This window comes from Capsicum annuum, chromosome 5 (genome assembly GCF_002878395.1).
Source record: "Capsicum annuum cultivar UCD-10X-F1 chromosome 5, UCD10Xv1.1, whole genome shotgun sequence".
In the NCBI taxonomy this organism is placed as follows: Eukaryota; Viridiplantae; Streptophyta; class Magnoliopsida; order Solanales; family Solanaceae; genus Capsicum; species Capsicum annuum.
Window position 1 is genome coordinate 212,521,131 of NC_061115.1, and position 25,917 is coordinate 212,547,047.

The 25,917-nt window shown below is 32.0% G+C and overlaps 2 protein-coding genes across 3 annotated transcripts; one reads left to right on the top strand and one right to left on the bottom strand.

Moving 5' to 3' along the window:
- The first annotated feature begins 6,037 nt into the window (after nt 1-6,037).
- On the top strand, nt 6,038-11,762 carry LOC107871233 (pto-interacting protein 1). 2 transcript variants are annotated; one of them, XM_016718100.2, is made up of 8 exons: nt 6,038-6,236; nt 8,455-8,576; nt 9,084-9,334; nt 9,417-9,543; nt 10,579-10,852; nt 10,998-11,130; nt 11,234-11,320; nt 11,435-11,762. In XM_016718100.2, the coding sequence occupies exons 2-8, from the start codon at nt 8,495-8,497 to the stop codon at nt 11,561-11,563; spliced, it is 1,083 nt and encodes a 360-aa protein (XP_016573586.1). In that variant the 5' UTR covers nt 6,038-6,236; nt 8,455-8,494; the 3' UTR covers nt 11,564-11,762. The 2 variants fall into 2 exon arrangements, with proteins under 2 accessions (XP_016573586.1, XP_016573584.1); XM_016718098.2 differs by having other exon boundaries at nt 8,465-8,576.
- Nucleotides 11,763-12,934: 1,172 nt separating this feature from the next.
- On the bottom strand, nt 12,935-18,050 carry LOC107871234 (rRNA-processing protein fcf2). The gene is made up of 6 exons (XM_016718101.2): nt 17,895-18,050; nt 15,014-15,240; nt 14,859-14,919; nt 13,707-13,784; nt 13,491-13,606; nt 12,935-13,412 (listed from the first exon to the last, which is right to left on the bottom strand). Exons 2-6 carry the CDS (start codon nt 15,229-15,231, stop codon nt 13,304-13,306), a joined length of 582 nt encoding a protein of 193 aa, XP_016573587.1. The 5' UTR covers nt 15,232-15,240; nt 17,895-18,050; the 3' UTR covers nt 12,935-13,303.
- Between the last annotated feature and the right edge of the window lie 7,867 nt (nt 18,051-25,917).

The following is a 25,917-nucleotide window of genomic DNA, read 5'->3' on the forward strand; positions in this document are numbered from 1 at the left end:
AAAAAATTATATTAATGTGTAACTGTGAACATAATATTTAATTATATTATAGGCTACAACATTAAAAATTTATGGTGATTTAACATTTTATGTTTTTTAATTAAAATATTACCAACAAAAGAAACTATCATTATAAAATTTAAGTTGTTGCTTGTGTTTTAGTCATCACGATTTTTTTTTCTACTTTATCTATTAAATATTTAAATAAAAATATAATATTATCTATAAGATTACCTTTCTTATCATCAAAATATTCTCATCTCAAATTCAAATAGAAATAGATAAACTATCACAACTTAAATTTTATCTAATATTAAATAATTGATGTGAATTTCAAACTTGAACTCATAGTAATTAAATTTTATATTTCACTATAACTTCTCATAACATCATATTAAATAATTAATTCTTCATTAAAAAAATAGAAACACAAATTAATATGAGCATTTATTTTTTAAAATAAATTATTTCAAAATAATAACAAAATTTATCATTTAAAAAGAATCAACGTAACTTCTCATTTAAAGATGGTTTTATTATTCATTTATTTAATTGAATTTATTTTCTTCAGAATTAAACGAACAAAAAAAATATTATGTACTTGTATTAAAACTTGGATATAGTAAAATAAAATTAATCTGTAATAACACTGCCAATCATCTGCATATAAAAAATAAAAATGTTAAATTTCTAAAAAAATTCATGAATAGAATTAATAATCAATAACAAAGAAGGAGAATGAAAGCTTAATATTGTATAGCATTGTAGCAATATTTATAGAAAGGTTAAGAAGTTAGAAATATATTCCAACTCAAAGTTCATTCGAATTCAAATTTCATAAAAAGATCAGTACACTAATTAGGATATTGATTTGGATAAATATAAATATAAAAATAAAAAATAAAAAAAGCAAAAACTTTTAGTTGCTAATAAAAGATTATGCTATAAAAAAGTAACGGTCAAACAACTCATTTTTTATACAAATTTAAAGTAATTTCTATTAATAAGGGGTAAGGGGAGGTAAGGTAATAATAATAATAATAATAATAATAAAAAAAAAAAAATGTGAATACCCTTAGAAAAGTGATTTGAACTTTTTGTCCTTCATTAAATACTCTTCTTTAGACAAAATTGTCTTTTCACTATTTTCTTCAATTTATTATTTAATTACTTTTATTATTAATTAGACTCCTAAAATATATGGAAGGAAAATTAATTAATATTTTTTTTCTATTAATCAATTACAAAAAGAGAAGAAACTGGTTTACTTATTGTGAAAATATGATTGGTGCTCATCTAACTTGATTCGGTTGCATATCTAGATTGATGGATGCTTAATTTTCTAACCCTCAACTTCTTCACTATTTTTGTCAACATAATATAATTCAACGTGTGTGTATATATATTTTTTTATTTTCATTCAAGTCATCTTTTAATGTCAAAATTGTCACTCAGACAAGAATTATTTTCATCAAAATTGAAGCTTTGTGATTACTATTGTATTATTTTGTTGTAGTTTAGGGGTCGTAGATGAATTTACAGGTGGTAGATGAATGTCGGTCGGCTTTGAGGAATTTTTTTGGGCAAATATTAGGTTTAATTGTATTATTTTTATATCTCTATTTTGAGAATTATTTTTGTGTAAAGGTAAAATTTGGTTGTATTATTTTGATATTTCTATTATTGTATTATTTTGTTATAGTTTACAGGTGGTAGATAGTGTCAGACGGTTTTGAGAAAATTTTTGTATAAATGTTAGATTTAATTATATTGTTTTGATGTCCTATCATCGTATTGTTTTATTAAAATTTACAGGTGGTAGATGAATACCGATCGACTATGAGAATTTTTTTGGTAAAAGTTAGATTTAATTATATAAATTCTCCAAAAGATGTTGAATTTAATTATTGTATTCATCTTTATTATTTAAACAAATATCCTGTTTAGTGTAACGTTTGAATTCAATAAAGTGAGGTACACGCGCGAGGCGCGTACACCTAAACTAGTAATAATAATAATAATAATAATAATAATAATAATGTTACTTTTATCACTATTACTATGATGCTACTACTACATACTGCCCGTGCTACTTATTATTATTATTATTATTATTATTATTATTATTACTAGTCAACATAGCCGCGATTCGCGCGGTCGTAAAAAAATATCATTGAAATTATTATAAAGAAATTATTATCATCTAATTTTTTTGTTTTTTGTTCGATATCTAATGTTCATATTTGTATCTGATTAAGTGTTGTTTTCTAACTATGAAGTTTCCATACTCAAAGCTCAAATCTTAGACATGAGAAGCTATTTACCACTCCACCACATCTCTTATCAATGATTTCATCAATTCTAGCTTATATAATAAAATGTTAAAATCATTAAAAGAAATATTTAAACCATTAAAAATTTTGTCTCAAAAAAATATTGTAGAATTAATATATTCCTCCCGAGTGATTGTCAAATTTTAAAAAATTTTAAAAGTTGAATAAGAACCTTAAAAGTTAGAAAACTTATAGTATGAAATTATTAATAAAGACATTAACTAACATAAATCAAAACAATATTGTGGTTCGACTCTTTTCCGAATATCGTATATAATGAAAGCTTTAGTTCACCAAACTGTCATTTTTTTAACCAGTTACTTACTTCATCTACATATTGTACTTCACTTATGATAGAAATTATTAATGATTTAATATTTAAATAATTATGACTCATTCTGCAATTCCTTCTCTAACTAGTACCCTGAGTAATTTTAGAATATAATATAAGTATCTACAATTAGAAAGTAACAATATATTAACGTTAAAAAAAATGATATATGTATTTAAATTATATAAATAAATATTTTATCTCAAATATATTATTATGTGATATGTCTCACTTTAATGTTTATTATAAACGGAAAGAACAAAGTTAATTTGAATTTCATGCAAATAAAACTATTCTCAAACCTCATTACTCCTTTCATAAGAGACACCTTCAAGAACACCCAAAACTCTAATTCTCTTTGCCTCTATCAAAATACTACAATTAAATCTAATTTTTACACACAGAAATTTTTTCAAAGTCATCCGACACTCATCTACTACCTGTAAACAATAATAATAATACAAGATATCAAAATAATACAATTAAACTTAACCTTTACATAAGAAAATTTCTCAAAGCCGACCAACATTTATCTATCACCTGCAAACTGCAACAAAATACTACGATAAAAGTGATATCAAAATAATACAATTAAACTTAAATTTTACACTCAAAATTTTTTCAAAGCCGAGATTCATCTACGAACTGTAAACTACCACAAAATAACAAACTAATAGAGATATTACGATAATACAATTAAACCTAACTTTTACCTAATTTTTTTTTTTAAAGTCGACCCACATTCATCTAGCATCTGTAAATTAAAATAAAACAATAAGATAATAAATATATCAAAAAGTTGCAATTAAACCAAACAATTACACAAGAAATTCTTCAAAGCCAACCGACATTCATCTACGATTTATAAACTATAAAAAAAATATAATAGTGATCACAAAACTTTGATTTTGATCCAACTAATTCTTGTCCCGGGGAAAATTTTGATCCTAAAGAATAATTTTTCTATCGTATATTTTAGGAGTTCCATATATTTTAGAAAGTCTAGTTAATATAATTAAAAATAATTAAATAATAAATTAAAAAATAGTGAAAAGACAGTTTTGTCTAAAAAAAAAAAGTCTTTTAATGAAGGATAAAAAATTCAAATCACTTTTCTAAGGTCTCCACACTTTTAATATATTATATATTTTAGATATAGATGTAGATTATAGATATAAGTTATAGATAGATTATAGATAGATATAAATATAGATTATAGATATAGATTTCTGAGTTAAATCTTATGAGGAAGTAATTTTTCATGGACCTTATGCAACAAGAATACAATTAGGTGGGGCAGCAAAACTAATTTGACTCGTTTTAATTAACAGTTGATCAAACTCGAACCAACGAAAACTTTAACCAGCTCAACTCGATTTGATCATATAATTATTCCCATAAACGATAATGATTTTTCACTATTACCTAATCATAGATTGGACAATATAATAAAATTTCTACAACAATCCAAAGAAACATTGTAATTATATTTATCTAAATCAAAAGGATTGTTTGGTAGCTGGTTAGAGTTATGCAAATATTTGTAATGTAGATATTAGTTATGAGAGAATCTATATATTATTTCATGGAGGTATTGGTAATAGAGAATTTTGTTATTCACTCGTGACTTATATATCTATACGTTATTTAGATTTTTTAAATTGCATATCAAACACTATATCAATTTTATATATAAATAAATTATCTTTTAACCACTTAAAAAACATGATATTACTTATACGAAATTTAATATTTGCACAAATCACTTTCAAATCAGCTACAAAACGACCCTTGAGAACACAATACAATAGAGGAAACAACTGACAACCTTCCAAACAAGGTGTAAGAAAAAAGGTTTTTTTTTTTTTTTTGGTTTTCCATTCGGTGTTCGGTACCGCATTGGAGTCCCGACTAATCCAGATCGCGCGTTGCAGGGCTCAAAGTTTTCTCCATACCCAGGATTGAACCCTCGACCTCTAATTAAAGGTGGAGCAACCCCATCCACTGCACCACAACCTATATTGGTTAAAAAAAAAAGGTTTCTTTTTAAGCAAAAGGAGAAAAAAACAAACAAAAAAATATATTCTACTTACTTATAAAGAGCAAAGGACCCAATGCGGAAGTGTCAAAACACACATGTTGATCTGTTGTCTGCTTTGGCAGAATTTCATTGATCCTTTTCTCTTCATTTTACCTAATTAATTTTATTTTTTTATTTGTTATATATTTTTAAAAATATGTAAAAACTACTCTAAATCATAATAATTAACAATTTAAAAAATTTAAAAGATATAGAATATTTGGTTAACTGTTGAAATTATATCAGTATCATTTAAATTAAAATAGAAGAAAAAAGATTATAAAATCATAACAATTAAAAACTTAATTTATTTTAAAAATATAATTAACTATCAATGCCACAAAAATTTAAATAAGAAGATTAACATATATTATTTAAAATTTACATAAAAAGTATTATAATTATAATAATCAACAATTTAAATATTTAAAAGTATAAATATACAATTGATTATCTAAATTCTATTTATTTCACATAAATTAAAATTAAAAAAAATCATGTGAATTCAAAGTAATTTTGAATTAATCCTAGTGTGTGTAAGAAGAATAAGTCAATTGGGTGGGCGACTCGCTTAAAGCAACAACTAATACTACACCAAGTCCAACAACAATTTGTGGTGGAGTGACACAAACTTCACGGTCTCGAGTTTGAGTCGTCTTTGTTAGAAAATATTTTATTTTCTATACAGAATTTTTCGACATAAATTTAAATTTAATTAGATTACAGATATCGAGTGAGTGAAAAATTAACGCAGTAACTCACACCGTGTGTGAAACCAAACACACAAAAAAGGAAAAAACTATTACTACATTCTTTTCTTTTCTCTAGCTTAAAACAACTAATACTACACCAACAATACTTATGGTGGAGTGACGTGGGTTCGAATCGGTTTTGTTAGAAACGTTTTATTTTCAATACATGATTTTTTAATGTAAATTTAAATTTAATCGGACTTTAGACATCGAGTAAAAAAAACTAATTCAGATTTAATCGGCTCTAATGAGGTACCTCACACGTGTGAAATCAAACAAAAAAAGGAAAAAAGTAGTACTCCCTCTATTTAAAAAAAAATGATCTAGTTCAACTTGATACAAAATTTTAAAAAATAAAGAACACTCTTGAATTATGTAATTTTAAACTAAAATTAAATAAAATATATCAAAGTGTTAAATATGTCACGTAGAAAATTTAAATTAAATTATTAGCAAAAAGAGAAAGAATTATTTTTTCTAAAGCACATTAAAAATACATATATATGTCATTCTTGTTTAGAGGAATACACTTTTTATCTGTACAACAAATACTTTTCTCTCTACAAAAAAGAATACTTCAATTCAATACAAATACAAAATATTTTTCTATAGTTTTGATTGACTCCCTTTTATTTAGTCTTGTTCAGACCACCAATATTTTTTATTTTTCACTTCACAAACTTAGCTGAATAAACCCCACCAATATATCTCTTTTTTCTTGCCGATTCTTTGCTTTAAAGGTTAGATTTTTATTTTTATTTTTGAGTTTATTTTTGTTGGGGATCGTTCTTGATTTTACATTTTTAATATAATTCAGTATTCGATTTGATCATATTAATGTTTTTGTTGTTATGGGGTTTTGTTTAAATTCTTGATATTTCTGAGCAACTTTGTTTCTTGATTTTTTTTTGATGTTCCTATGATAATTTTACTAGTAATCTGCTGTTTTATTGTACTTGAATTATCGTATTATTTTGTTGTAATTGTTTTTTTTTTCAAAGAAGGCTTTGACATGATCTCTATAGTATTTTTTTTTTTGAGCTGAGGGTCCCAAGGCAGATGTAAGGTCTGCATACGTTCTAACCTCTCCGGACCCCACGTGTGAGATTAGTATTACACTGCATATGTTGTTGTTGACAGTGTAAATTTACTAGTAATCTGTTGTTGTCGTATTATTTTGTTGTAATTGTTTTTTTTTTTTTCAAGAATGCTTTGACATGATCTCTATAGTATTTTTGTGCCATGACTTGTTCACACAATTTTGTATTTTTGAGCTGAGGGTACCGAGGTAGAGGTAAGGTCTGCGCACGCTCTATTCTTTCCAGACCCCACTTGTGAGATTAGTATTACACTGCGTATGTTGTTGTTGTTGTTGACAGTGTAGTTTTATTAGTATTCTTTGTTTTATAGCACTTGGATTATCGTATTATTTTGTTATAATTGTTTTTTTTTTTTCAAGAATGCTTTGGCGTGATCTCTATAGTAGTATTTTTTTTTGCCATGACTTGTTCACAGTGGCGGAGCCACAGCCGACGAAGGGTGGTCAGATGAACACCCTTCGTTGGAAATTTTTTTCGAGTATATAGGTTAAATATAGATATTTATGGTTATATACATGTTGCACACCCTTGACAAGCTAGAGAAGCATAGTCCAGTGGTCAAAAGTGTGCATTTCCGTATCAACAACCCAGGTTCGAACCTTGGCGGGTGCAACAATGCTTTATTTTCTTTGTTTTTTTAAACAGTTATTTGCCCAAGAGAAAATATGAACACCCTTAACCAAAAGTCTGGCTCCGTCACTGCTTGTTCACACTATTTTATTATTTTTTGAGCTGAGGGTACCGAGGTAGAGGTAAGGTCTGTGTACGCTCTACCCTTTCCAGACCCCACTTGTGAGATTAGTATTACACTGCGTATGCTGTTGAGAATGTATGTTGTTGTTGTTGTTGAGAGTGTATTTTTTGTTTTGAGCTTAGGGTCCCAAGGTAGAGGTAAGGTCTGCGTACGCTCTACCGTCCCCGGACCCTACTTGTGAGATTAGTAATACACTACTATGTTTTTGTTGTTGTTGAGAACGTATTTTCAGTTTCCTGTATTAATTTGACGGTTACTGGATTAATTTTCTTAATACCAAGAACTTTCCTGTTACCAGCGTAGGTTATTGTTGTGTTTTGCTTGAGGGTTATTATTAGATTGTACTGGACTAGTGAAATGTGAGGTGGATCGCTTAGATTCTGGCAGGACTGTTTTAGTGTAACATGAATGTGTACTGAAGTCACTTAAAGGTCTTTGAGGAAATGAAAAGCAATTCGATAATGTGTTTTTTCTATTGTTTTCTTATTTTGAAATATCCAATTGAAGGTTCAAAGTACTTGTCTTTGTTATGCATTCGTGCAAGTGACGCCTTTTTCACGTCTTCTAAGACGAAGATACCAAAAATTTTGTCTTTGATCATTGCCTATTATGAGCGTGAGTATTCCAGGTCGCAACCATAATGTGTGAAATCGAGCGACATGGTGGCCATTTACTATAGAACCCAGAGAAAGAAATATAACGATGGCAAAATTGAGAAGCGGGGATGTTAAAGAAAGAGTTGGTGTATCTCTCTCGATGCCCACGCGTTAACCACCCATGTTCAAATGATTTACATCGTAATTATAATATCATATTTGTTGTTTTTCATATATCAAGTGAAATGCATACTCATCAGTCAGCATGTAAGGTTTATTCATGTTGGTCGACACCTTAAAATTTTCCATTTCCGTCTTGATTAGTCTATGATGTCGACTTTTTATTTCTCTATGAGATGTTGATGTCCCTTTTGATATTAATGATGGCATTGGATTAAATTTTCAATGTGGAAAGGACTTAGTTTCAGAATCCTTTTGAACTTCGTATCATAGCAAAAATGTCGTCGTTCTAGGAACACCAAATATAGTTTTTTAACTTCTTGATTAGTATTTTCCAGAATATTTTGCGGGGCATCAGAAAGATAACTATGGGCTGCTTTGGTTGTTGTGACGATGATGACATGCAAAAAACTGCTGATCACGGTCCATTCATGGCCAACAATGCAGCAGGTTAATTTCCTCCTTGTACTATTCGTTTTTAGTAATATTTCAAATTCTGGGGAATCATAAGTTTAGCGGCAGGAGAGGGGCAGGAGGGGAGTGGGATAAAATCTAAGTAGCTCCTGGATTGAAGCTCAACCTCAACCACAGAGTACTGATATATAATCCATTATCCGTTGAGTTGACGAGAAGTAAGTGAATTAGTAGTTTCCAGTATCTTGGAAGCTCAAACATCATGACATTTGTATTTAGTGTCTTCGTGATGATATTGTATGGAAGCTATGCCTGCTGTGCAAACATGTCTTTCACCTCAGTCGTCCAATTCAACCTCAGTAAATTGACAGAGAGTCAGGTGAAAGTTGTCGTGTTTAGTTCATTGTGTTGTCTTTACCCGTATTCCATAGATATATTTTCTTTTGATAGCGTCCTGATTTTATTTATTGAGATTCTATTAATTCTTTTCGTATTTGTAGGATTTCTGGTTTTTATTCTTCACTAACTGGGAAAAAAATTTAGGCTACAATGCAGGGCAGCGTGCTACAGAAAGCGCGCAAAAGGAGATGCAGACTGTTACCATTCAGCCCATTGCTGTTCCTTCTATAGCTGTTGATGAGTTAAAAGACATCACAGACAATTTTGGTACGAAAGCCTTGATAGGCGAGGGATCATATGGAAGGGTTTACCATGGTGTCTTGAAAAGTGGGCGGGCTGCAGCCATTAAAAAGTTAGACTCGAGTAAGCAGCCTGATCGAGAATTTTTAGCGCAGGTCAGGTCGATGTTGTCCTACTTTGACTATCCTTATATTATTATACATAAACCTCTTACCTTGATTGATGTAACCGTTTCAGGTTTCCATGGTATCAAGATTAAAACATGAAAATGTGGTTGAGTTACTCGGTTATTGTGTGGACGGTGGTCTTCGTGTCCTGGCTTATGAGTATGCCCCAAATGGATCTCTCCATGACATTCTTCACGGTTAGTTACTTTACTTACTATAAGCCCCTTTGTGTATCCATTCTATGATTTCTTTTGGAACCCATGCCTGTTGATCCAATTAATACTCGTGGATTTGGTTGTTCTAATATAAAACTGTCCTATATAATTCAAGATATCGTTAACATTTTGGACATATAAAAGTGGATGGGAGGCGTGCATTGGGTTGAGATAGAGGGTATGCGGGATACCTAAAGATAATTTCTTTTTTTGGCGTTCCGTTCCCCTAGTAGGTACCTTTTGATTGATTGAGTGTTCCAATATGTAATGAGTTGCATTTGATCATAGTTGCTTAAGATGCTCTTAATATTCTTCAAAATCCGTCTGATTCACCTTTTTCTCGTGTTAATTTCAGCCACTGCACTGCACTGCTCCTTTAAGTAATAGAAAAGGATAAAATCCTAGTAGCTTAAAAATCTCTCTCCTTGATACGTAAATTCTAATTCACGAAAACAGCTCCAAAAGGTGATGTTTTGGGGTTGTGGCTTACCTATCCATTTCCACGGTGTTGAACGAAATAAAACTTCTGCCCATTGAAATTGCTGTTAAACGAAAATTGTTGTCATTTGCTGACAGCTTGTCATTTCTCTAGATCTCTGTTTTAACATAGAAAAATCAGTGATATGCCTTTGTTTTCTCTTACAATTTTCTTTATTTTAACTATTTTCCGACTGCGAGGGTAACTATTTCTGCATATATTCCTGTTTCATTCGGAAGCTTTGGTTGTGTTCTCCTTCTTTATGCATGGCGATCATTCTGAAATTTGTACCTTTACGGAACAACTTTTGATTGTGGTGATTGTCTTGGGCAAGTTAATGTGTCAGTGTGTCGTCATGCTAATGCGGAGAACCATTTGAGTTTTTAACTACCTATTTCAAGGTTTCAGCATTGATTGCATTAGGCCTTAAGCTACCTGGATTATAAATTATGCCGCTGATAACACTGTCAGTTTCATCTTCCATAATCTTGATAACCCAAGCTGGAAAATGCAAATAACTTTTCAATTTGTGTCTGCAGGAAGAAAAGGCGTGAAAGGTGCACAGCCAGGTCCAGTTTTATCATGGGCCCAACGGGTTAAAATTGCTGTTGGAGCTGCAAAAGGGCTAGAATACTTGCATGAAAAAGCACAGCCACATATCATCCATCGTGATATTAAATCCAGCAATGTTTTACTCTTTGATGATGATGTTGCTAAGATTGCGGATTTTGATTTATCGAATCAAGCACCTGATATGGCAGCACGTCTTCACTCTACACGTGTTCTTGGAACCTTCGGTTATCATGCTCCCGAGTGAGTCCAGTTCTGAATATTTGGTATAAATATACAGTAAACTTGGTCAACTGACTAAACGGAAGCAGTTTTAGCTTACATTGTACAAGTACACTGCCTAAGGGTCATTCATTTTTATGCTGATTACACTTCCCTCGCGTTGCAGATATGCAATGACTGGTCAGCTGAGTTCAAAGAGTGATGTTTACAGCTTTGGTGTTGTACTCCTTGAACTACTCACTGGCCGTAAACCTGTTGATCATACATTACCACGTGGCCAACAGAGTCTTGTGACATGGGTATAAGCCTTCAAGATACTGATATTATTACTATATCCGATGCACCTACTTTTGGTTGACATATTTTTACTTTCCATTGACGTTTTACACCATCTGTAATCAGGCAACACCAAGACTTAGTGAAGATAAAGTGAAGCAATGTGTTGACGCTAGACTCGGTACTGATTACCCTCCTAAGGCCGTTGCAAAGGTATGTCACTAGAACAGAAAATTCCTGGCTACTGCAAACTATACTTCTGCATCTTCTTACATCTCTCCATGTTTCATCGACGCCTATTTCTCAAAATCTGCATTGATCAAACAGATGGCTGCAGTTGCTGCTTTGTGTGTGCAATACGAAGCTGATTTTCGACCAAATATGAGCATTGTGGTAAAAGCTCTTCAACCCCTTCTGCACGCTCGACCTGCACCGAGTGAAACGTCAACCTTGTGATCCTCTCCTTTGCCGCAGCATCTACTACATGGAACGATAGCGATTCGTTTTGTTGAGTTGAAAAATGATATTATACTAGTAGTAGTTATCTGGGAAAATAGTGTGACATACTGTGTTTTCCCCTTCTTTTTTCTGGTCAATTGAATGTGAATAAATTTATACATGCCCTAATGCAAGTAGCTTTGCCTATTCTTTTTAATGGATTGTTCTTGAGGTCTTGAATGTCCTAATATCAGCAAAGTGGAGATGATCAGTATGATAAAAACTGAAAATATTGAGTTTAGAAGTTGGAACACTTTGGCTTTTCCCACCATTGACAAGATTTTTGTGCTGAATAGGTCACAATGATGGTTAGCATGAGGGTGAAAATGATGCTGCATATAGTATTATTGGGGTGCTACTGACAATTGCATCTATTATAATTGAACTTACATCAACAATGACATACTCAGTACAATCCCACGAATAGGGTCCGAGGAGGGTAGAGTGTATGCAGACCTTTTACCTTATGGATGTAGAGGCGTGGTTTGCAAAAGACCCAGTGTTCAAGTGCAGCAAAATTTTATTATGACTAAACTTGAAACGTTGAAATAATAATATTAAGGCACATCATTATTTCGAACCTTATCATGAACAGTATGGGGCTATGGGCAGGTCGGTGCACAAAGCGTTTTGTATTCATTCGAAGGGCCGCATCAATCAATTTAGGTACTGTATTTTCACGGAAGCATTGGTGTTTAATTTCATAGTTTGAATTAGTAGCATATAGGTCATACACAAACAATCTAAGTTGCTCGGACTTTTCAAAAATCTTTATGGATGCGTGTCGGATCCTCTGAAAATAGCGAGGATCCAACACGACATTTTTAAAAAGTCAATTGCAGTGTCAAGTTGTCTCGATTGTCCTCTGTAATAATGAATGTTGGGATGCAATAAATGGCCAACTCATGTTAGTTGTTTCACTTCCAAGCATGTGGAAGCCCCCACCCACTATCCTTTCAGAATCAATCACTCAGCCATTTAATTATAGATTTCCAAAAATGGAATTATTTTTTTGTAAATCCAAATTAGTCGAAACTTCAAAACAGTTATCTTAGACCTCGTGAAAAAGTTCAGAAACTAATAATGCACGTCACATGCCCATATATTATGTTTCTACTTTCTTGTACATCATTCCCGCTGTATAAATAGGAACCATAATATAACTAACATATCAAATGTAGCTTCACAAGTAGCATCTAGAGAGAGTAAGATGTAAGTAAACCTTATCTCCTAGGCCCACCTTCGTGACGATAGAGAAGTTACCATTAGACGCTCGGCTCAAAAAGATAAAAATGTAATCAAAACAGGACTAACACACGATACAACGGATTTTGAATGACGATATCACATCTACTGCTTAACATACGATTAACATCTTTCATTAGTATCAAATAGTGTGTGCAAAAAATTAGTTTAAACATGTAGGAAGTTGCAAACTGTGCTCATTGAGTCTATAAATGGCATCCAAATGTATAAACCCCTGGACGATAACCAGCAACGCGGTTCAGATTTGACGACAACTATATCTGTAGTGTGTTGGTGCAATTATGGTATCAGGGTTCTGCAGATGTTCTGTCAAACCTGTCTTGTTATGGCACACCCTATTAGTTTTCCCTGAATGCCAGGTACACCTCGTGCTCCTCCTTGACTAGCCAAACAGTGAGAAAGGGTAATCGATACCTCTTGAATGCTCTAGGTTCAATGCCTTCTTTGCTTTGCGCGCTTCCTAGACTGTGGACCTCTATTCTTCCACTTGTCAACTCCACCTGGCCGATTACGTTCTTCAATCTCGCGAACTTTGCGTTTCCTGTGTAGCATATGTGGGTTAGAATGATACCTCAACAGACCTGTTTAAAGTAGTTGCATAGATCCTTTACTGATGTACCTGTATTCCCCAAGTTTACGATCAGAAAGTAGCTCCTCGGTAAGCGTTGCCTTTCTCTCCTTCTTAGTCAGTCTACCGGAGTAGTATTCAGATGCCGGCTCTATTATTGTACCAACCTGCTCAAATTTCAAAAGGTTAACGCAACTGACCTCTTAACGACAGATGTTGATACGAGAGTGCATGACACGCCAATAGTTTAGGACACATACAACTTACCTGGAAATACTTGGGTAATGTTTTTGACTTTGAGCCACTCTTCTTGTAATGCCTTTTCGGATCCATGGCATCCCTTAACTGAAGGAATCAAATTTTTCAGAACTGAGAACTAACTCGTAAAACGATTGCAATTAAATTACGCATACATATAGGGAACTCAACAATATATCATAGGAAAAGGTGATCTTTAGTCACGATTGCATCTTTACAAGTCCATGTTTGGCACATGAACTCAGGACTGTCAATAAATTCACCACTTGCCAACAGAATCCATGAAAAAAATCATTGTTATAACTACGGTTGTTATACTGTCCTTAAGAGCGTATAATTTATATAACTAGTGAGATTGAACGAAATAAATGAATGAGAAATTTCAATTAATATGTCACTTTACTCTAAGCTTGTCTGGAATTTGTAACAGGTAAACCATTAAGGCAACCCTTATACCCTTTAAGACCAAGTTATTTCATGGAACACGAACCTAGAGAGTGGACATGAGAAGAGTTGCTCTTTCAGAAATATTTAAAAAAGGGCAGCCCAGTGCACTAAAGCTCCCACTATCATCAGGGTTCGGGAAGGGCCCCACCAAAAGGGTGTATTGCTCTTCCTACACATTCAGAAATATGAGTAGGAAGTTTATACGTTCCAATTCTGCCTATCTAACTGATCATGGACAAAATCTTCAGATGAATGGAGCATTTATCGGCAGTAGTATGATGTGTTGCGTTCCATCTTTTATGTTTCTCGCTATCGTCGCTCTTCCTCAAGGAAAGGGTCCATCGACTTTCAACATCTTACAAACAACTATGGCTCCTAAGATAGACGAACCAGGATTTCCAGAAAATTAGACTTCGATTATAATGGACTAGTGGTATCAAGACCGAGTCCTAAGACAGGGAATCTAAGTGTAACAGCAGAGTAGTAACAAAAATTGCTCCCCTCTGAATCCTTTAACGACAATGTAAGGAAAAGCTTAGCCAGGTCGCAACCTCTCATACGAAGTGTCAATCACCAAATCTTAGCTTCTAAAAGAATGCAAATTCTCCATTCATACACGTCTACGAAGTTCATAAGTAACGTAACATATCAATCTATCATCGAGCTATAAAGGTATCAAGCAAGCGAGGGAGACTTTGTAATTCAAAGAATCACCTTTAATAGCTGGAGATCCGTTTTCAGCTCCGGAGTAATCGTTGGGGCAGGCATATCGAACCTATTTAAATTTCAAAACCAGTAAATAATTTTTGTAAAAGGAACAAATTTTCGATAAAAACTGCATAAATTTGAAAAACTACAATCGATATTACCAATTTTTGCCAGCTGAATCCTTGACTTGTTTTCGTATTAACTTGTTCACCTTTTTGGGATCATTAGGCGGAACAAATAAGCCGTCAATGAGCTCTGAACTAGGTTTGTATACTGCACTGGTCCCAGGCAACTCATTGGAGCTCTTTTTGGTCCCAATTGACAATTGAGGTATCTTTGGTTCCCATGAAAGCCCAATTACAGGCTTGTTTTCAGGCATCCTCAATTGCTACAGATTTACAAGTTTCAACTAATGAGTAATGGTTTAATAAAGAAGTAAATTTCACCCTAAAATAATTCATAATACAACAATACACCCAAACTAATCCCATAAGTGGGGTATGGGGGGAGTAGAGTGTATACAACCTCACCTCTACCTTATGAAGGTAGGGCGGCTGTTGCCCATAGACGCTCGGCTCAAGTAATACATGTCAATTCAGGCATGAAAATAATGGTGAAAGGACCAGTGACAACAACAAATATGATAATCAGAGCAAAGGACACAACGGGTAATACAAAAATCTAAGAGTAAGATAATAAGAAAGTAATAATAACAATACAGAGAAGAGAAACTAGGCAACGTTCGAATGCCTAATAACCTTCTACCCTTATCCGCGACCTCCGTGACCTTCTATCTAGAGTCATGTCATCTGTATTCATATACAGTCCATGGTAACTAATAACAACAAGGATAAAAAGATACAGATATCTACCTATCTATATTCAGTCTATATGCATAACATCTATGAAACTATAGCTATCCAGTGAGAAAAAAATACGCATAAGAGACGGTTCTTCTGGTAGGGTTTTGCAAGGATATAGACTCTCAGGCTCGGGTTCAAATTCCAACAGAGACAAAAAAAAATATCAGATGATTTCTTCCTATACGAAGGTAGGACAGACTTAACTGGTACTTCTTGGTGGTGGGAGGTGATAGATATACCGTGGATTGTGGAATCAGTCGAGGTGCAAGTAAGCTTATTCATACACTACGGTTATCAAAAACAAGAGAGTGAAGGATTAAAAACATACATAAAGTATCCATTTTTTTCGAGTTTCATACCTGAATTATCATGTACGCGAGTATACCACTAAACTGGACTAACTATTTATCAAACACACCTAAACTACCAATTGTTTCTTTTTTCTACCTGAATGATGGGGATAGTTTAGGTAGAAAACTCATATACGTAATATTATCCCAATTTCTGGAGTTTCATATTTGAACTATTAGTTGCTCGAGTTGTTTATCAACTATTTATCAAAACGCACCTCGACAATTAACTGTTCCCTTTTCTACCTAAATGATGGTGATAGTTCAGCTAGAAAACTCGTATATCTAATATTATCCTACTTTTTCGAGTTTCATATCTGAACTATCAGTTGTGCGCATTGTTTCCTACCTAAACTAGGATCAACTATTTATCAAAAAGCAACTCAACTATCAATTGTTCCTTTTCTTACCTGAAAAGATAGTAATAGTGCAGGTAGAAAACTCAAGCATTTGATAGTATCAAACAAAGTTCGCTGATACTTGGTATTGGTGGAAAGTGACATATATGCCAAGGAATTAGTCGAGGTGCACGTACGCTGGTACTTACACCATGGTTATCTAAAAAAGAGAGTAAAGGACCAAAAACATAACTGTAGTATCCCAATTATTCGAGTTTCATACCTGAACTATCATGTTTGTCAGTGTCCTACCTAAATTAGGACCAACTATTTACCAACACATCTCAATTATCAATTATTCACTTTTCTACCTGAACGATGATGATAGTTCAGATTGAAAACTTGCATGCCTAATTGCATCAAACTCAAAAAAGTCGGGATACCATAGGCATATTTTTGACTATTAACTCCACAACAAAAAATAGTAATACATACTAATTCAACCTCCTCATTTGATACATATCTTCTTTTTTTCTTTTTACTAATAACTGTAGTGTCTGAGCCAGTTTTCGCACACCTCCACTAATTCCACCGGTTACATATATCAATCTCTCATATTCTATTTCAAAGCTAAATCAAACACTAAATATTCTCCCAACTCACTACGAATTTAACGATAGTGATAGTTCAGGTAGAAAACTCGTACATCTAATATTATCCTACTTTTTTGAGTTTCGTACCTAAACTATCAGTTGCGCGGACGGTGTCCTACCTAAACTGGGATCAATTATTTATCAAAATGCACCTCAACTATTAATTGTTCTCTTTTCTTACCAGAAAAAGATAGTAATAGTGTTTTGGTAGGTAGCACGCACACTTGATAATATCAAACTCAAAAAACTAAGATATTTTAGGTGTGTTTTTAACCACTAACTAAAAAAATAGTAATACATACCGATTCAACGAGAGAGTTTTTTCTAACATATGTATTAACATCAATGCCATCAATTCAACCTCCTTATTTGATACATATCTTTTTTTCTTTCTCCTACCGTGGTGTCTGAGCCAGCTTTCCCGCACATATTTCAATGGCTATTACTACTATAATCTATCATGGATTCGATAGCTAAATCAAACACTAAACTCAAAATCAACACACCTCAACTTCAATTGTTCCTGTTTCCTATCCGAACAATAATCACATGAAACTCGCACACCCAGTTGTATCAAAGCATGTAATTGACTATTAACTCAATTAAAAAAAAAATAGTAATACATACTAATTCGATGAGAGAGTTTTTTCTAACATATATATTAACATCAATTTTTTTCTTCTTTTTCCTAATAACCACGGTGTCTGAGCCAGCTTTCGCCTCACTGCGAATTTAACAATAAATTAATTGATTTCTTTTAGATGAATAGATGCTAATTAATTAATATGAGATTTTACTATGTATATCAGTCAGGTAGAGGAAGAGAAGAGATCGTTACCGCGCCGTTGTCGGAGAATTGAAATTTGAGTGGCGGCGGTGGCTGAAACTTGAAGAGGAAAATGCTCAACTGAAAGAACCTAAAGGCAATACTAGCTAGTATTATTACTATTTACTCCTTGTCATTTACTAATTAATAATATTTATTTGGGTTTTTCAATATTAAAGGGAGGATATAATATCTTTTGTTTTTTTCTTAAAAAAAAATAAGGTTTTATGTTATTTCGTACTATACAAATATTTTTTTTTGTGGGATCTTTTTTCCACGAGAGTAATGAGAAGAATTCTAGAATGAATTGCTATCTATGCCTAGATCACGTATAAATAAAAATTTTATTGATAAGACCTTTTTAATTGTAGCCAATGTCTTATTACGAGTAATTCCGACAACTTCAGAAGAAAAAGAGGCATTTACCTGTTACAGAGATGGTGCAATTTAATTCTTTTTTTTATTTCATATTTATTCATTTCTCTCAGTCTTATGATAAATTTAATATTAAAGTATGATGAAAGGTTTTTTTAACTAATTTTTTTAAAATAGAGTGATAAATTTGACCTTAAAGTATAATAGTGAAAATAAATTTAGCTCCAAAATATAATGAAAGATATATTTCGTTAATTTTTTAAAGTAAAGGAGTAAATTTGATTCTTTAAAAAAAAAAACGCACTCTAATCTAACTCGTTTGATCTGACTCGAAGCACAAAAAAGATACTTTCTCCAATTTCATGCTTCTGCGTTATCACATTTATGAATAACCTACTAGTGATGCACGTTGAAAGAGAAGTATATTGTTCGTTGAAAAAAATCGACCTGCAGAATTAGGGGGTATATTTATTTATGTCTTTTTTGTGGTTGTGGTTCAGTCGAGCGGATTAGATTAAACTGTGTTTTATTTTTTAAAAAATAGGTCAGTTGATGATCATTTGGGTTTTCTATTAAATGAAGGGTATCATTGAAAATTTTATTAACGAGGGTAAAATTGACCTCAAGTATGACATCGAGAATAAATTTACCCTCAAAGTATGACAACTAGGGTAAATTTGACCACAAAGTAAAACGAAGAATAAATTTAATTAATTTTACAAAGAGGGATAAATGTGACGTTTTTCCCATTGCTATATCTATTTACTTTAATATTTTTGTTATTAATATAATATGTAAGAATAATTGGATTTGTTAAAAAATTGGAATTGTGTTTGATAATTTGATAATCCAATATTTATTGAATTATCCTTTTTATGGAATTATGGAATTGTATATTTTACTTTAGGAAAAATGATTATATTTGTTCCTCTATTATTGAAAATAGTTGTAATATTACTTTTTTGTTATGAAATTAATAGCCCGTTTGGCTAAGTTTATTTTTCTTCAAAAGTGTTTGTTTTTTCTCAAAAGTGTTTGTTTTAAAAATTGAAGTTTTTTGGCTAAACTTATGGAAGAAAATAAGTATATTTGGACAGCTAAATAATTTTTTTTTTTTGTCAAGCACTAATTGTTGCTCAAAAATTCTTTTAAAATTGTCGGTCATACACAAATTGAGTCTCGCCAACAATATTTTAAAAAAAAAACACTTCTTAAAATAAGTTGATTTTAGAAGATTGATCAAACATTCTATAAAACTAGCGGTAGAGTGAGTAACAACAAGCAAAGAGATAAAGAGGAAGAACTACTAGCTTTGTTACTTTTTTCCTCTTTTTGTTCATTTGTAGCTTAATGAAATAAAAGCTATTTATAAATCAAGTATACACAACCACTTGGATAAAAAAATATAATCAAATTGCATTTATTTACTTAGTTATCGAGTTGAGAAAGTAACTTAGCAAGTAGGTTTGCTAGTCTCAAGTTGGACAAATAAGTTAGCATATAACTTTGCTAGGGACTAAGTTGGACAAGTAATTTAGCACATAGATTTGCTATCATGCATAAGTTACATGATCATCTATCTATTTCTTGCAATTAGTTCTCGTCCTTCGAGTAATACAAAATGGACACGCGTATATTAAAAAAAAAATAACATAAATTGTTAGAGTGGGTAAAAGTCTCACATTGATTGGGGAATGGATTGGTAGTTTGCTCATATGGACTTGCGCAATCTTTCCCTCATGAGCTAGCTTTTGGGATTAAGTTAGGCTCAAACATCGTATATTTATAAGGTATCAGAGCAATGTCCATCTCTGTTTGGGCTCCCGATCCACGCGTCAGATGGTCCTAAGTGTATGAGGGGTTTTTTTTTGGGGGGGGGGGGGGGGGTGGAGTGGGTAATGTCCCACAATGGCTGGGGAATAGGCTGGTGGTTTGCTTATATGGACTTGGACTTAAATATAGTATGTGTATATGTCACCTTAAATTCATAGCTAATAAAAATAAACTGTATTATATGAAGAATAAAATTAAAGACTTATGAATAACACAAGACTTGTGTATACCAAGTATTTATATGTGTTTGTCGTTGCTACTCTTCGGGTGTGCACCGGAGATCCCCTGACATCCTTTAGGATACACAATTGTTGCATAGGATTCAATTATTAAATTCTCTTATCGGATATCCGTGCTACATCAACTTAGCCATCTTCCCTCATGAAAAGTGTATGTACCGACCATCTGAAAGTGAGCTAAACTGATGGGTGCTTCCTTATGCTGAGAAAACAGGAATGTATGAACAAAGAATAATATCGCCAGGTTCAGAGCATCTTCAAAGTTATCGAAGTTTTTCATCTTCACACGTGTTATCAGTTTTGACCTAATTTTTCCTGCTTTAGCATCGAAAAAATACTTCGACATCAAAACTGATTTTGATGATGAAGTATACATATAATCACCAATATTACCGGTACATTTAAGACCGATAATAATGGCAAATTCAAGCATCTTAAATTTCAGGATTTTCCCTTGTACCTACACATGAATCTGTCCTTATTATGCTTCTGGATTTCTAGCATAAGGAGACATTTTGAAATTTGGCCTATCCAGTTGCACTGAGGCAAGTCGAGAAATATCCCAAAAATCATATTCCTAAATGTCCCTAAAACATCCTCTCCAAAATATGTCTTTATGTCTTCACCGAAAGCACGGTTACATAAGCTACCGATATGCAATTGGTGAGCAGGGACTTTGTCATTCGGTATTTCATACCCTGAAAAAATAAAATCAGACCCTAATTACACAACAGTAACACACGTATGAGGGTAACTTATACATTTAAAAAAATAAATCAGACCCTAATTAAACAACAGTTGGACATGTATAAGGGTAACTTATACATTTAAAAATTAAACTGCAGTAATGTATAATGTCATAATACATATTTTCACCTTAAATATGTATTACCTATAGACTTGTCAGAATGTATAATGTTACCTTATATAATATTAAGACTTTATAGTTGTTTGGATGTTCAGAACTGTCAATGTATAACATATTGAAATGTATTTCAGAATACCTATATTATATATTAGTGGGACAAAATAACGAATGTATAATGTCTTATATATTATAGCTTATACTTTACAATATAAACTTCCAGAATGTATAATGTCATATAAAAATATTCAACTCATACATTATGTATAGAACACATATGCACACTGTATAAACCTATATTATCAACTTATAATCAATACCTTCGGAAGACGTGGTCGACCGGAATCATCAACCTTCTTTTTACTTGCCGCTTTTGAACCTGACTTCTTCGATCTAGAACTTGCAACTTCCTTTAATTTCTTCATTGTTACGGAGTCGTTTCGGTGCTTTGAACGATTCTCTGCAAAATTGGGCTCCTCATAATCAAATGTATCAGGAACAAAACTAATGGGAATATCTTGTTCTTTAGCATCCAACTGACTAAGTCCTAAACTAAAGTTAGGACGAGAATCCATTACCAATTTTACACTATATTGATTTAACAGTAGCAACTACAAAACAAGAAAATCAAAGATCTAACTTGTAGTATATGAAAAAAGGGTAAAAATCGAACTACAAAACTTGAGTATCACGATAAAATACGGTAATTTCATACAAAGCCAACATGCAACCAAAGAAGAATCCGGAAAAATCCTGAATTGGTAAAGTTGAAAAAAAATTAAAAAATTAATGAAGTAAATCAGTAAAATCAATTAAAGCTTGATAACTTACAAATTGGTAACCTCTAAGTAGATTTTTCTTGAATTTTACCGTGAAAGATGAGTTTCAAATATGGAGGAAAATACGGGTGGGTAATGGGAGCAAGTGAGAGCAAAATACGGAAGAAAAAAACGTGGTTTAGATGTATAATATTTAAGAGAGAGAAAGTACCATACTTAAAGGATTTATGTAATTAGTTTGAGATTTGTGTAAATACTTTACCAAATTGAATTTAATGTCATAAGGTAACTTTACCATATGTATATATATAATTTTTAGAAATATTTTTGAGTAATGTGAATTTTTTGAGAAATGTGAATATGAGTATTATTGGGGTGGGGGTGGGGGCATAAGTCACATTTGTCATTTTTCGGAAAATGACTTCCCTTGACCCATGGGGGAAATTATTTTTCCTCAAATAGAGGAAAATGAGTTATCTTGAAAAATATTTTTCTAATATTTTACTACCAACAAACAAGAAAAAATAGAAAAACATTTTCCATCATACCAAGCACACCCTAATAGTTCGTGGTTCAATTTGAATTAATTTTTAGAAAAAAAATATAAGTAAACGTGGATCTACCTATATTTATAAATCAAACTAAACAATCTATTCAATTTTTTTTATAGACGTGATGATAAAAAGTTCTATTTTATGTAATAATGAATTTGGTATAATCGCGTCGTTACTTTTTTTAAAAAAATATTTATTGATTATCTAATAATCATATTTTTTCTTTATCTTTTTATAGAAGTTTTATTATGTATTCTACTTTTTTTATAGACTTATTCTTCAAATTGTTGATGTGTTAATGTAATAATAAGAAATTATATAATATACTCAAATATTATATTCATCGAAGGAATACAATACGATACAATAACTATGGGGGTTGAGTCTTAGGAGCAGTGTTTAAAAAGGCATTGTTGGGACTCGCCTCAGGACTCGCCCTGGGGCGAGGTTTGGCGAAACGCCTCAGGACTCATGTGTGAGACTTGTTTTTTATGAGGCTTATGCCCTAAGCTCCTGACTATACGTTCTGAACATGCCTAACGCCCAACGCCAAACGCTCAGGGTTCGCCTAATAATTCCTACACAAATTGCGTCAAATTCCTTAGCAAACGTTGTTGATACTCATAATTTTCTACTAAATGAATAATGACTAGAAGTTTATCTGAATGGTAGAGATAAGAAAATTATGAGTAACTAGTTTATTTACTATTAGAGAACGTCGTGAGGGTGAATATGACTTAACATTTCTGTTTAAAATACATATCTGAATTTTACATCTTCACTTTTCATTGGTAGTGGTATGGATTGCATATATTTTACCTTCCTCAGACCCCCCTTTGTGGGAATACACAAGACATGTTGTTGTTGTTTTTGTTGTTACTTTTCATTTGTCGTTATGTTTTTGTCCTATAATTCAAAATTATCATATTTTATTTTGTTATTTAAAAGTATTTTATCTTTATTCTGAAAGAGTTGATGATTTAATTATAATATTAATGATTTATTGATTATTTCTTTTAGAGAGGTAAATTGTTTAGTAAGATAGTCATATATTTTAAGAAATTGTGTTTCTTTTATATATTGTTTGAAAATTAAAATGATGGAATTGACTTGTATCTAAGGCTGGCAACGGAACCAATAAGTTTCTTTTCGGTCCATTAATTTCGTTTCCGGTTCGGTTCTGGTACCGATAACACAACGGTACCGATTGGTGCCGATATACCGGTATCTAATGGTCCGGAATACTGTACCGGTGTGAACCATCGAAAAATTCCGTTATTTTTGATTCCGGTTCGGCGACGCGTTAAAAATTCATTGTGATATCTTCAGTTCACTTTTTTCACATTTTTTGAACAAAATCTGGATCATATTTGCTCAACAGTTGAACAAGAAGGTTGTATTTCTAACTATTTTTTTTTTAATTGGGTTGGCAGTAAGCAACGGCTCTTTTGGCCGTTGCAATTAGCTATTGCACCCCCCTCCTCCCAATTACCCCACACCACCCCTTAAAATTCTCACTATTAATATTCTTCATTTTAATTTTTTTTCACACAAATTAAATATTCTCAGTTCTCATACTCTCTCTTAATATTCTCATATTCTCGCCAAATATTTATAATTATTATATTAGTCGAAGTTGAAGATTTTTTTGAAGATATTACAAGTTTCAATTATCATCTTTTAATTCTGACATTTGGTATATGTCTTCTTTTACGCAGACGTTCGGTATATTCTTTCCAACTTTAATCTCTTTTTATTTACTTTAATATCTATATTTTTATTTTTTAGTATCTACATTTGTTTACTTACATTAATTTTTTAATTTATAATATTTGTATTGCTTGTTTTAATATTTTAATTTTATTTAATTTTAATTATGAATTTCGGAAAAAATAATAGTGGTAAAAAATCAATCTTTGGTAAGATTTTTCGTAGAAATAAAAAAAGTAAGGCTAGTACTAGTTCATTACCGCCTAAACTTAATGAAACTTTTTTTTCACAGCCTAATGGTTGCGATGTTGGTATCGGTATGGAATTAGATCACGAGACCCTAAGTAGGCGTTATGATAATTTTGAGGAAGACTTACTGGAAGAAGATGATATAGAAGAACAAGAGATAGGTGATACCCCTATCCCTACTAGTTCGGTTACGGAATTACCCGAACACGGTGAAGAATATTTTCCTTTACCGAAATTTACTAGGGCTAAAGGTACCGAACGTACAAAAAGGTCTTTAGTTTGAAAATTTATGGAGCATGATAGGGTAAAAAGTACTGCTACTTGCAATAAATGCAAGAATGTTTTTAAACATTTGACCGGGAAAAAAAATGGCGGGACAGGGTAGCAAACTTCGCATTTGATGAAATGTAATAAAGAATTTATTCGTCTAAAAAATGAGGCTAAGGCAAAAAAAAGATGGTACACCATTTCTGCATGAATCTGTAGGAGGTAATATGATTCAAACTCGTTTAAACATGTTTAACCCGGTTGGTCCAAGTTCATCATCGACATATAGCGAAGATGTAGATAGAGAAGAACTAGCGAAAATGGTTGTTGTTATGGGTTTCTCTTTTAGTTTTCCTTCGCATCCCAGTTTTATTTATTATATTCCACGAGTATATATTCCATGAGTATATAATCCCTGTTTTAAAGTGTTTTCATGAAATACAATTAAAAATGATATTTTTAAATTTCAAGCTAAACATTGCCATTTTCTTCGTTGCTTATTGATAAATTTGATGGTAGAATATATGTTACTTCTGATATGGATCGTAGTATTGTCGGTAATGATTATTTTACTCTCACGGCTCATTGGATTGATCATGATTAGAACATGCCAAAAATAATTATTGCTTATAAATATGTTGACGAGTCTAAAATTGATGTGTATATAGCTAGTACAATAACAGAGAGCATGAAATATTTTAGATTTATTGGTAAACCTATGACATGCACATTAGATAATGCTTCTAATAATTTGAAAGCTATTGAAGAGTTAAAAACTAGATTATGTCCTATGGATGAAGATCATTTTCATGTTAGATGTACTGCACATATTTTAAATTTGATAGTACATGATGGTGTTCATTTGTTTGGAAATGGTTGTTGTAAAGTTCGAATTGCTTGTAGTTATATTTTTAAAAATAAAAGAAAGGATGTAATGGATGATTTTAACTATAAATGTAAACAATGTGACCTTCCATATAGAAAAGTTCCAAAAGAAATTCCTACTAGATGGAATTCTTTGTTTCAATTGCTTGAAATTGCTTTTATATATCGTAAATCTATACAATTAGTTTATAATGCTTATAATGAGGATGTTAATTTAATGCTAATGAAGATGATTGGATTGAAGTAGAAGAACTTTCTAAATTTTTGAAAACTTTTTAT